Source organism: Trichosurus vulpecula, chromosome 5 (genome assembly GCF_011100635.1).
Source record: "Trichosurus vulpecula isolate mTriVul1 chromosome 5, mTriVul1.pri, whole genome shotgun sequence".
In the NCBI taxonomy this organism is placed as follows: domain Eukaryota; kingdom Metazoa; phylum Chordata; class Mammalia; order Diprotodontia; family Phalangeridae; genus Trichosurus; species Trichosurus vulpecula.
The window spans coordinates 96,322,011-96,334,571 of NC_050577.1; the positions used below are offsets into that span (position 1 = coordinate 96,322,011).

Sequence of the window (12,561 nt, forward strand, 5' to 3'; positions counted from 1 at the left end):
CTCCCTTACACTCACCTTGTCTAACAAGACATTTGATGAGAGCCACCTTGATATTCCCAGTCAGCCCTGCCCATTAGTTAACTTAGCGACATTTCATGGTCAAAACCATACCTCCAGGTTGCACCGCCCCCCCAGCTATTTCCCAGTGAACTCTGGGTAAGATACCTGCACAATAGATGCAAAAAGTCCATGTTCCTTTAAGAACTGACTACCCCTTAACCACTCCTTAATCCCACCCCAAAACACCTAATTGACATGTTTCACCCCTAAGTCTATAAAAACCTTCCTGCACCTGTGTAAGTTTGCCAGTTCCATAAGAACTCTTGCCTGCTGTAAAGCATAATAAGTCTTTGCCCCCTTGACTTAAAGAATGCTTGAGACTGTGAATTCATTCCAAACAGCCCCCCAATACTCGGGTCCTTGAGGAGTATTCCCCCTCAAAGACTCCATCTGGGAATTCCAGTCTTGGGGTTCCTGGACCTCGGCTCCCTCAACAAAAGGATTTTAGTAGAATTTTATTTTTTTCCAATTACATGTAAAGATGATCTTTAACATTCAATTTTTTAAAATTTTGAGTTCCAATTTATCTCTCTCCCTTCCTCTCCACCTTCTCCCAAAGATAGTGGGAACGTAATATAGGTTATATATGTGCAAAATAAAACATATTTCCATGTTAGTCATATTGTGAAAGAAGAAACAGGACAAAAGAAAAGAATCACAAGAAATAAGGTAAAAATAGTATGCTGCAATCTGCATTCAGACTCCATGTGATCTTTCTCTGGATGTGGATAGCATTTTCCATAATGAGTCCTTTGGAACTGTTTTAGATCATTGTATTGCTGAGAAGAGCTAAGTAATTCATAGTTGATCATTGCACAATGTTGCCTATACTATGTACAATGTTCTCCTAATTCTGCTCACTTCATTTTGCATCAGTTCATGTAAGCCTTTCCAGGTTTTTCTGAAATCCACCTGTTCATTTCTTAGAGCACAACAGTATTCCATTACATTCATATACCACAACTTGTTCAGCCATTCCCCAATTGATGGGCATCCCCTCAATTTCCAATTCTTTGCCATCACAAAAAGAGATGCTATAAATATTTTTGCACGTGTAGGTCCTTTTTCCTTTTTTATGATCTTTTTGGCATGCAGACCTAGTAGCAGTATTGCTGGTTCAAAGGGTATGCACAGTTTGATTACCTTTTGGGCATAGTTCCAAATTGATCTCTAGAATGGTTGGATCAGTTGACAACTCCACCAACACTGGATTAGTGTCCCAATTTTCCACATCATCTCCAACATTTATCATTTTCCTTTTCTGTCATATTAGCCAATCTTATAGGTGTGAGGTAGGACCTCAGAGTTGTTTTAATTTACATATAATCAAAAGTGATTTAGTTTATTTCTTCATATGACTATAGATAGCTTCAGTTTCTTCGCCTGAAGACTGTCTGTTCATATCTTTTGACCATTTATCAATTGGGGAATCACTTGTATTCTTATAAATTTGACTTAGATCTCTATATATTGGAGAAATGAGGTCTCTATCAGGGACACTTGCTGTAAAGTGTCCCAGCTTTCTGCCTTCCTTCTAATCTTGATTGTACTGGTTTTGTTTGTACAAAATCTTTTAAGCCTGGATTAAAGTTTACTCAGGTATTTTCTAGCAATGAGATTTCGGAGAAGCCATAACCACTTCAGTCAATTAAGATGAAAGCATACAATGCAGTGAGCTTGGACATATAATCTATCCTCAGGTCACTCTTCTGTAAAATGAGGGTAAGACTTCCCTTACCTACCTCACAGAGCTACTCTAAGTATAAAGTGAAATAATATGTGAAAGCCCTTTGTAAATTATACAGTGAAATTTGATTATAGCACATATTTATTAGTAATACTAATAAGTGATGCTATCTATGTATTCAGAGGCTACTAGGTGATGCAGTGGACAGAGCACTACCCTGAGTTAAAACCTGGCCTTGGACACAGTGATGCCACCTTGGGCAAGTCACTTAACCTCTGTTTGCCTCAGTTTCCTCATCTGTAAAACTGGTATAATAATAGCACTTACTTCCCAAGATTGTTGTGAAGATCAAATGAAATAATATTTGTAAAATGTTTAACATGTATGGAGTTTTCTTAGTAAAGATATTGGAGTGGTTTGACATATTCTTCTCCAGTGGATTACGGCAAACAGAGATTAAGTGCCTTGCCTAGGGTTACACAGGTAGTGACTGTTTTACCCAGATTTGAACTCAAGTCCTCCTGACACTGAGCCACCTAGCTGCCTCCATAAAAACGCTATTGCTATCCTCCTCCTCCAACATAACTCCTCCTCACTCTGATTCAGAATAGTTAATCCAAGTGACCAAGGCTTATTAAATTGCTGGGAAATTGCAGCCAAAAATAAAATTGAGACTGCTATAAAAATCCTCACCTTAAGTTATTAGGGTTTGGGGTTGCTCCTTCCCATCAAGTTTTTATTTTTCCTATATCCAGACTCTTAAGTTTCTCACCTTGGGTCATTTTAATGATCCAAAGGATAGGGAAGGTAAAGCTGCTGTGAGGCCCTGGGGAGGGGGTATCTTCACATTCACTGTTTAAAATCCCTGAAAGGACTTTCTAGCTGAGGCCCAAGAGGAAGCATTTGTTTCTTTTTAGAAAAAATGAAGATGATGTGAACCACAGGTTTGGGCTTTTAGAGATATAATTTAGCTGCTGGCACTCTAAATATACAATCATCTAGCAAATGAGTGAATATACCAATAGAAGATATACCACATACATATATATATATATTCCTTATTATTAAAATGAAATTTCAGCTAAATGGACGTATAACTCCCAGGTCCTTTTTAGAGTTCTTAGGATCATAGCAGTGTTGAAAGGGACCTTAGGGGCCATCTAATCAAATTCCTTCATTTTATAAATGAGGAAACTGAGGCACAGACAGGTTAAATGACTTGTCCAAGGTCATTAAGTGGGAACACCCATATTAGGAGAATACAATGAAGGATACATAGAAGTTAGAGAGGTAAGAAATGAATCAGGAGAATATAAAACCTCTGAAACCAAGAACAAAGAATGGATGTGTTGGTTAACCGTGTTAAAAGCTACAGAAAGGTCAAAAAAGGGTTAAGTCTTCTGATTTCTACTGGTCAGTTAAATTCAGTGCTCTCTACATATGAGTTTCAATCTAGTTCAGTGAAAAAGAAATATTTAAGGTACTTAGCTACAAGGACTGAAGATGTCATGGTGTTAATCTCTTCACACTCACCAAAAAACTTCCACTCCTCGATGCTTTCCAGGTTACATTCCTCATCGTCACCAGAACTGACCACTGTTTCTATTCTCTTCAAATCTACCAGATCTCTGATGAATGGTTCTTTACCCTGCTCAATCCAGGATATTAAGTCTGGTTTTGGAACAGCACGGTCTGCAGAGAGGCCAAAAAGAGGCAATTCTAATTCTCTGAACACTCACGGTGCAAATATGTTCACAGTTATTTTATTTTCCTTGATTGATTAGAGGGACAACATATGAGAACAGATATATCCAAAAACTGGATAACCCTGGAACAGCTGAACATGGCCACAATCAGGGATAATGAATAGCTGCTCAAACAGATGAGAATGTAGCTAATTCTAGCTAAAATGCATCATGCAGTATATCTACAGATAGTTAACATTATCATCTACTTGGAATGGTTGTATCTTTCTTCTGAGACTTAAGGAGCACCTCTTTGATCGGCCTACGGAGTTAAGTAGCAAAATGTAAACCAAAGAAGGAGGTACTGGCTATGCCCTGTTTTGTACATAATGAATCTCATGAACATTTTTATGTCCCACATTCTGTCATTTTACCTGGGTAACCTCTTTTTGCATATTTATTCAATTAAACTCATTTTCACAAAGGTCACCAATTAATACCTTTAGGCAAAATCCATTAACCCTTTCTTCCTCTTTAGGGTTTGTTTAGGCCAAGGTCTCCCACTGCACCCAGGGCTGTCTCCAGTGGTCCTGATCTATATCTTGCCACTGGACCCATATTGTTCCAGAAGAGAAAGTGAGGCTGGTAACTTTGCACTTGTAAGTCATGGTATCACCTTCCTGATGTCATGGTCCTCTTTGAGAACAAAGGACAAACAACAACCTGTGATAGTACCAGCTGCCCCATTGGGGCCCTAACTGGCCAGTTCCAGTTGGGCAACACATCTCCTTTCTTTCTTCCTTTTTCTTTTCCCTCCCCTCCCCTTTCCTTTTCTCCTTCCTCTCTTTCTGTCCACATAGAGTATCATACCCTTACCTGCAGGTGGTCTGAGAAAAGGAACGTAAATTTTGATCACTGAAACTTTGAAAGGTATTTTGAGATTTACAAGCTAGATTTCTTTCTTAAGGACCATGCCTTAAATCCAAGTCACTTTTAGTCTCATTGATTGGCCAATAATAGGTCCCATCCCAAGCCCCACTTGGTCACTTTTGGGCCCTGATGGCTTTTGGCCAGAAACCCTGAGGGTCTTCCCCTCCCAGATTGATTTTTTTTAACTAGGTAAAAGAGGCCACTCTTTGTTTCATTTCTTACCTAGCCTTAATCATTGAATGGGCATTGCCTCAGTCAAACTGAGACCTAGGAAAGACCTTAGCTTAAAAAGGCCAAGGTCTCCACTGCACTGGGGCCATCTGCAGTCATCCTGATTTCTATCTTACCACTTGAGCCAGATGGCTCCAGAGAAAAGAGTAAAGCTGGTGACTCTGCACAGCTCTCCCTCACTTAAATCCAATTCATTTGCAAGTCATGGCATCATTTTCCTGATATCACGGTCCTCTTGGAAGGACAAACAACAACAACAATCCACATCTTTGGATACTCAAACCTTACCTCACCCTCTTTTAGGAAATTTCCATTTCAATGTATGTTGATTGATTGATACCGTTGATTGCTTTCGCTAGTTAGATTGTTAGCTTCTTGAAACCAGAGATTTTGTTTTATTCATCTTTGTAGTACCCATACCATCTAACATACAGTCACCACACAGATGTTTATTGAATACTATGTGAGACTATGTACTTTGATGAGAAACACCCAACAAGTTTCCAATTAACTCATCTTACCCAAGAATATTAAGGTCTCATAATTTGTCCTCATCACATGCTTGTAGATTTCCTTCTGCCACTCTTCCAGGTTTCCCCACTCCTTCTCAGAGAAATACACGGCCACATCATCAAAGGTCAAGCATGTCTGGAATCACAAACATAGTAGACACATTTAATACTTCAGTGCTATACCCCCAACATCTTCTTATAGAACTTACTGCCTTTTTTTAACCATCAAAGCCATTCTTTGATGACAGAAGGCTACAAAATCATGGCTATATTTTCAACATTTTGAGGGGGTTTTATCATAGCATTTCAGCAGAACGTATAAGAATATAGTTTCCAAAATATTCTAGTACTCATTTCCCAGTTATAACCAAAATACTCTTGGCAAATACTTCAAACAAGTCAAATTAGCCCCTCAGCTGTGCCTTGGAGGTCTGAGGCTTTGATTTGTTATCTATTTTATTCACTGGTCTTGGAAGAATTATCAGATAAAATTATTTCATGAGAGCCATCAAAGGGTCTCTCTGTTAAATATCACTTTTAACATAAAAGGTTTGATTGTACCTTGAGTCAGGTATTCAAGACATTGCTCTCTATATCTAAGAGATTCACCTATGTCTGAACTTGGTTGACACTGAATTGGTAATCACATGAAATGGGTTTCAGTTCAGGCTCCAATACTCACTAACCTCATATTCTTCATCTGTACGATGGAGATATATATTTGAATGGGCCTAGAATGATCACAATCCCACAGAGAGGATTTACCCAACATCATACCAGAGGCCTTCCTCAGGTCTTTCAACATTCCCTAAGTACCAAGACAGAACTTGGGATATCCCTCTGTTATTCATTGCTCTTGCGATATGAATGGCTCACCGCCTTTTCCAATCATATTTCCTGAATCTCTTTTATAACATTTGTTGTGTGAAAGCAGGTACTGGTCATGAGCTGCAGCCTGCTTGTGAGTGTCTTGCCTTTGATCCACCCACAGTTTAGGGGTAGTAATACTTATACTCCTATCTTACCAGGTTGTTGTGTCCTTTTGTCAATCTTAAATCGCCACAGAAATATGAGCTCTTAGTAGTATTATCATTATGTACAAGATAAACTGAATGCCCCATCTACAAAGATACTGACAATCAGTATTAAATTATCTTAATCACATGAAAAGTGAATTCAAAATGTTTTAATTGACCGAGAAAATAATACCAGGAATAGCTACTAGCTAGGAAGAAATAAGAGGAGGGTTATTAAATTGACAAATTATTCTATAGTAATTTCCAAATAAGTCATATCCCAATATTTCATTTTATTAGGAAAGGGACTCTGGATTCTTGAAAGTTATACCAACTGGTCAAGGTTTCATATCTAGAAGTTTTGAGAATGGCCTAACCAAATTCATCTGTCATCTGATTATCAGACTAGTTAAGTCTGGAGAAATTCTATGATGTCAAGAAAGATACTTCTAAGTTTCCTGATTGTAACCAGAATGGCCTTTGTTTTCTTTGAATGACTCAGCTTACCTCATTGAGCCTCTGGACACTGTGGCTTGCTCTTCTGGGGCAGGAAGCCCAAAGAGCATGCCAGGAAGCAGACAACTTCCTGTGTGATGAGTCATGGGGCTGGCTGAGGGGAGGTGTTAGCTCCAGAACCTGGTCTACGCTAGGGGGAGGGGCCAAGTCCAGAACCAATCGGCCCTGGTCATTCAGGCGGTGCTTGATGATGTCAAAAACTCTATAAGAGGGGAGAGGACAGCTTAAAGAGCTCTCTTTCCTTTTCTGGTTGGTGTGGGAGCAAGCGGGGAGTGTGACTCTGGGCCAGCCCTTGCTCTTGGGCCGAGCCCAGATGTTGGTAACTATGAATTGTATTGGGTCTGTCTGTTGATATTTGTAATTTGTTTGTATTTTGGTTTTGAGGTTCGGGATGCTGGTTTGTTTTCCCCCGAACTAAATGAATGTTTTGAACCTCAGGGTGCTGGTTTTTTCCCCTGAAGTAAGTCAATGAAGCTGTATTTGGTCTGTCTCTTGATGCTTGTCTGTATGCTCCCCTGAACTAACTGAATGCTAACTGAATGCTGGTGTTTTCCCCTGAACTAAATGAATGTTGTCTGTATGCTAACTGAATGCTGGATTAAAGTAAGCTGGTCAACCCCTTCACCGTGCTTTCCTTGTTTAAGCAGATAAAAAGAACCTGTGCCTCCTGGGTCCCAGCAGCCTCCTGGGTCCCGGCAGCCTCCTGGGTCCCGGCAGCCTCCTGGGTCCCGGCAGCCCCCTGGGTGCCGGCTGTGGGGGAGGGATCTTACGCCCCCACCGAAGCTGCTAGCTGGGTTGTTAAAACACCCATCTATAAGATAAGGGGATTGGAAAATAGAGAATAAACAGCCTTCAAACTTGTCTTTAAATTGGGAAAATGAAAGCAATGAAGAATCTATAATTCCTAGTTGATCTCCCCAAGACCTCGTGGGAGCCTTCATAGAGACACTCTCAAGCTCCTCTTCATTTAATGAGGAAAAAAATCTATTATCAAATACTAAGCTAACATGGCTGTCTTTGTGTTCCACTTTCAACCCCTCCTTTTCACTTTTCTTCCTATTCCCTTCCCCAAGTAACCCATAGTGCATTCTCAAGTTCCTGCTCTCTCATAATGCCTGAGAAGCAGCAACTTCCACAATAGCTTGTGTTTATCAATGCCTCCCAATTGCACAAAAAACCATACTGTCAGCTGTACCATTCATTCAGCCACTTGTTAAGCCCTGAGGAGATACAGATACAACTTACCTATAATGCTCACCTTTTGAGAAATAATCATAAAATCTTCAGGTTGGAAGAGCCCTTAAAAGTTTACTAGGACAACTTCAGTCCAAATCATAACTCATCTCTACAACTTCCTCAAGAAATTCCAACCTGTTTGAAGACATCTAATGAAAGGAAACTCAGGATCTACGTTTTGAAGCAAATCAATCCATTTTTGGACAATTCTAATTGTTCCTTATGTTGAATTGAAATTCACCTCCCTATAACTTCCATCCATTGGTCCTTTATATGTTCTCTGAACCCAAGCAGCATAAGTTAAAGAAAGCTATCATGTCACCCTTAAAGATTCTTTTTTCCAGACTAAACAGATAGCATTTCTTCAATGAATTTTCACGTATGCATGCTTTCGAGTCTCCACTTCTACTGGTTGCCTTTCTCTACATTGTTTCAGCTTGTCAATGTCTCTTAAAAATTGAACATAAAGCCAGGTTTCATCTGACCAGGGCAGAATATAGGACTTTAACTCCGGATACAACCCTCTTTCAACTAAGCATAATATCACAGTTTACTTGGCTAAGATATAACAATACTGACCTAGAACCACTTGATCTTTTTCATATGAAATGCTTTCTAACTATGTATCTCCCTTCATGCTATATTTGTAAAGTTGAATTTTTGAAACCAAGTAGAAGACTTTACATATTACTACTAAATTTCACTGGACTAGAGGCAGCCCTGCCTTAAGGTTAGTAAAGTGCTTTACAAATATTTCTTATTTGATTCTCACAGCATTGGAAGGTATGTCCTATCATTATTCCCATCTTAAAGAAGAGGAAACTGAGACAGACAGCAATTAAGTTACTTGCCCAGGCCACACATCTAATAAATGTCAGAAGTAAGATTTGAATTCAGGTCTTCCTAACTTCAAATCCAGCATTCTATTTATTCTACCAGCTGCCTAGATTCCGATTCTGTCCCACAAAGTATCAGACAGATTTCTCAGTTTCATGTCATTAGTCAATTTAATAAACATGCCATCAGTGTCTTTAGGCAAATGATTACTTTTTAAAAACAGAATAAGCTAGGTCAAAGGCAAACCCTATGGCCTGACACAGGCAATGTCCTCCCAGACTGACAGTTTTTGGCATCAGTTAAACTGAGTAGTTCAGAATTCTAAGTGTACAATCATAAAGTCCACCATCTCTTCATCTCTCATAAGAGATTTTGTCAAATGTTTTGATGAAATCCAGAACCATTGGGTTGAATCTAAAAATATGAAATTCAAATGTAAAGTCTTATATTTGTATCATCTTTACAAATATAAGATGAAGAATGATTACACATCAATCTGTCTAAATAAAACCTGGGATGTTTTAGTGTATTAAAAGCTCAATATAAGTCAGCAGTGTGATGTGGAAACCGGAAAGTTAGTGCAATGTTGGGCTGCAATGAAAGAAGCATTGTTTTTAGGAATAAGGTGACAGCATTGTTGTATTCTGCCTTTATCCGATCACATTTGGAGTATTTTGTTCAGTTGTGGGCACCACTTTAAAAAGTACATTAATAAATTGGAAATGGTCCAGAAGGACAACCAAGACGATGAAGGCTTGCCTTAATCCCCAATCATATTAGAACAGGTTGAAGGAACTACAGATGCTCTGAACCTACAATATCGGAAGTACTCCCCCTACTGTTGATTCCTGTGGCTGTCATGAAACCTTTGTTGTGCAATGTCTCATCCCTGTTGTTTCACAGGAAAGGAAGAATCCTTAGTCAAGACTCTTATTTGTCTCCATAGGTAACAGGAGACAGGTAGAGAAGTGGCTTCCTGTTAATCAGATTGGAAGTGGCAGCTGATGAAAACTGACCAAAGATTATGCCAGGGGTGGGAAGCCTGAGGCCTGGAAGCCACATGTAGCCCTCTAGGTCCTCAAGTGTGGCCATTGGACTGAATCCAAACTTCACAGAACAAATCCCCTTAATAAAAGGATTTGTTCTGTAAAACGTGGACTCAGTCAAAAGACCCCACCCAAGTATCTAGAAGGCCACATGTGGCCTCAAGGCCGAAGGTTCCCCACCCCTGGACTAGTCTATCCTCCCTCTTGACTGCAGGCTTAGTTCTGAGACACCCCCATCTCCATCTCATTAGTATACCTTTCAAAGCATTCTCACAAAACCGAGGAATGCTTGTGTCTGCTGTGGAGACACATCTGATTGCCCATGGAAACAAAGCAAAAACACCTGTTACAAGGTATAAGGAAGGGCAGCTAGGTAGTGCATTGAGTAAGGCACCGGCCCTGGAGTCAGGAGGTCCTGAGTTCAAATGTGACCTCAGACATTTGACACACACTTACTAGCTGTGTGACCTTGAACAAGTCACTTAACCCTGACTGCCCTGCCTTCCCCCTGTCAAAAAAATCTTAAAAAAAAAAAGAAAAGTATACAAGGTATAAGAAGGAGAAAGGGAAATCTCAGCAAGTTTGACTGAACACTGAATTTGTCACACAATAAGGAGAGAGAGGTAAGTGATATAAAATTGGCAAGAATGTTAAACAAGAAACTTGGGCTGTGTACAATTTAAATTTTAATGTTTAAGACAAGCTCTGGTTAACAGAGGTATAACTGGGATCATGAAAACTCGTCCCAGGACTTAAACCTTTAAGTCCCTATACTTCCTTTTGCCTTTCAAAACCGGAATTTCTGTTAAAACAAATATGTATCAAGGATGTGGGCACCACAGTTTGGGAAAATCACTGAAAAACTGCAGAGCATCCAGAAGAATCCATATCTTATGAAGATAGGTTGCTGGAAACAACGTTTACTCTGGGAAAAACTCAGAAGGACCTGTTAGTTGTGATTAAGTATCTGACAGGCTGTCGTGTAGATTAGACTTATTTGCCCAGAGGGACTTCTGAGAAAACAGAGTCATCTATTGAAAACAACAAGACGATTTTAGTGAAGAATAGTATTCCCTGTTCTCAGCAAAATGAAAGATTCCCCCAAATCCAGAGAGACCAAGACACTTTCCCCCAGAGACGCAGTGCAGTAAGAAAAGGGATGCAGAAACTGGCAGGTGTTTGTGAAAACATCATTCAAATACTGTTTCCTAGAAAAGGAACTCCACCCTGACACCCGAACTGGCTTCAAAGCTGACCAGCCCAGTGGGAAAAGTCCCGACCTGGAAGTCAAGACCATGGCACTACTCCTGGCTTGGCCGTTAAAATCATTTAATGCCCTATTTAATGATTCAGGGGCCCAAAAGCGAGTCACTTCATCTCACTGGGCTTCAGTTTCCCCATCTGTAAAATGGGAAGCCTGAAATCCAAATAACCTTAAAATTTCTCGTTAGAGTGTACAAATAAATGGTGGCTCGGCCGTGAATGAGTAGAACGTAAAAAGGCGCCCTAAACTGTCCCTCTCTCCTTGTGTCCATGGCTAACCGAGTCTTCCCTTCCATAAACCCCCAGACCATCTCCACAGTCAGGTCGGGTCACAGTCACTGGAGCCTCGGGTAAGAAGGACCCCCACGGGGCCCGGGCCCCCCTCCCTCCGGGGGATGGGGGTGTCTCTCACCCGAGCAGGAGCCGCCTCGACCATTGCCCTCCGTCTCCTTCCCAGGTCCCGGGGAAGCTGCCGCTTCTCCCGCTCCCTCCCCCCGGCCACGCTCCGCAGTCAATGTCAGCGGGGTCTCCGGCCCCTCCTCCGCGCGCGCTCCCCACGGGTCCCTGCGGGTGGCGGCGGTGCAGGGGCCAGAGGCATGGAAGCGAGACGGCACCCGGCCCTCTCCTCCACGCAGCCGCAGACCCTCCCTCCGCACCGCCTCCGGCCGCAGCTGTCCGTTGCCAGGGATACACGCTGGGCATCCTGGGAATCTGTTCCCCCCCCCCAACCCCATCCCTCCACCACCACCCCACCCTCACCCTGGGAAAAGCTCCTGCTCCGCAGCGCCTCCTGCGGGCCGGAGGAATACAAGAGCGTCTAAGGCCGCGTCTGAGGGCCCCGGAGCGGTGGGGAATTAGATCAAAGAAGATTCATGTCCAGGGCCAGGAAACATCGAGGTCGAGAATGGGCCTGGCTCGTGAAAGAACCTGTAGCAAACCTGCCAGAAATGCAGGGAAAGTGAAAGGGCACGTGGGAAGGGCAGGTGGGGGCAAACTGGGGAAAATCTCCCCCGTGAGTGATGACAAAGAGAGGCTGGGGAGCCATTGAAGGTTTAGACCAGAGGGTGGCACATGCCAACGATATTTTGAGAAGATTATTTTGGCAGCAGTGATGGGGGGCGGGGGGAACTGGAGACAAAGACTCATTTGAAAGACCCATTTAGAACAAAGTGGAGATGGTATGATGACTGTGAGGCTGGATAAAGGTGATGGCATTAGGAGTGGAAAGGGACAGATGCCAGAGACAATACAAAGGAAGAACCAGCTGTTACTTGGTGAGTGATTGGAATCCCTCCCTCCCCCCCATTTGTGCTTATTAAAAATTGACATTGTAAACAAACCTTGCCTCCCAAAATATTTTGACTTTTGAAATATTTTATATAAAAGCTTTCACAGAAGAAGATATTCTCAGCCACATTCTTGACCTTAGTTTCTTTGTTAGATTTCACATTTGGTTTAACATTCTCTGCCTCAAGGAAATTACATTCCATAATAGTGGTAGATGGCCATTTTATTGTTTAAAACATTTTGAAACTTCTTTAT

General features: G+C 41.4%; 1 protein-coding gene across 1 annotated transcript in view; it reads right to left on the reverse strand.

The window, feature by feature from the left end:
* Positions 1–11,474, reverse strand: part of LOC118850953 (oocyte zinc finger protein XlCOF6-like) — a 28,114-nt gene extending 16,640 nt beyond the window's left edge. The window contains exons 1-3 of the mRNA XM_036760564.1: positions 11,432–11,474; positions 5,115–5,241; positions 3,281–3,439 (exon numbers count right to left, since the gene is read on the reverse strand). Coding sequence (XP_036616459.1) covers positions 3,281–3,439; positions 5,115–5,241; positions 11,432–11,455 — 310 coding nt within the window. The 5' untranslated portion in view covers positions 11,456–11,474. The remainder of the gene's footprint in view (positions 1–3,280; positions 3,440–5,114; positions 5,242–11,431) is intronic.
* Positions 11,475–12,561: the final 1,087 nt, after the last annotated feature.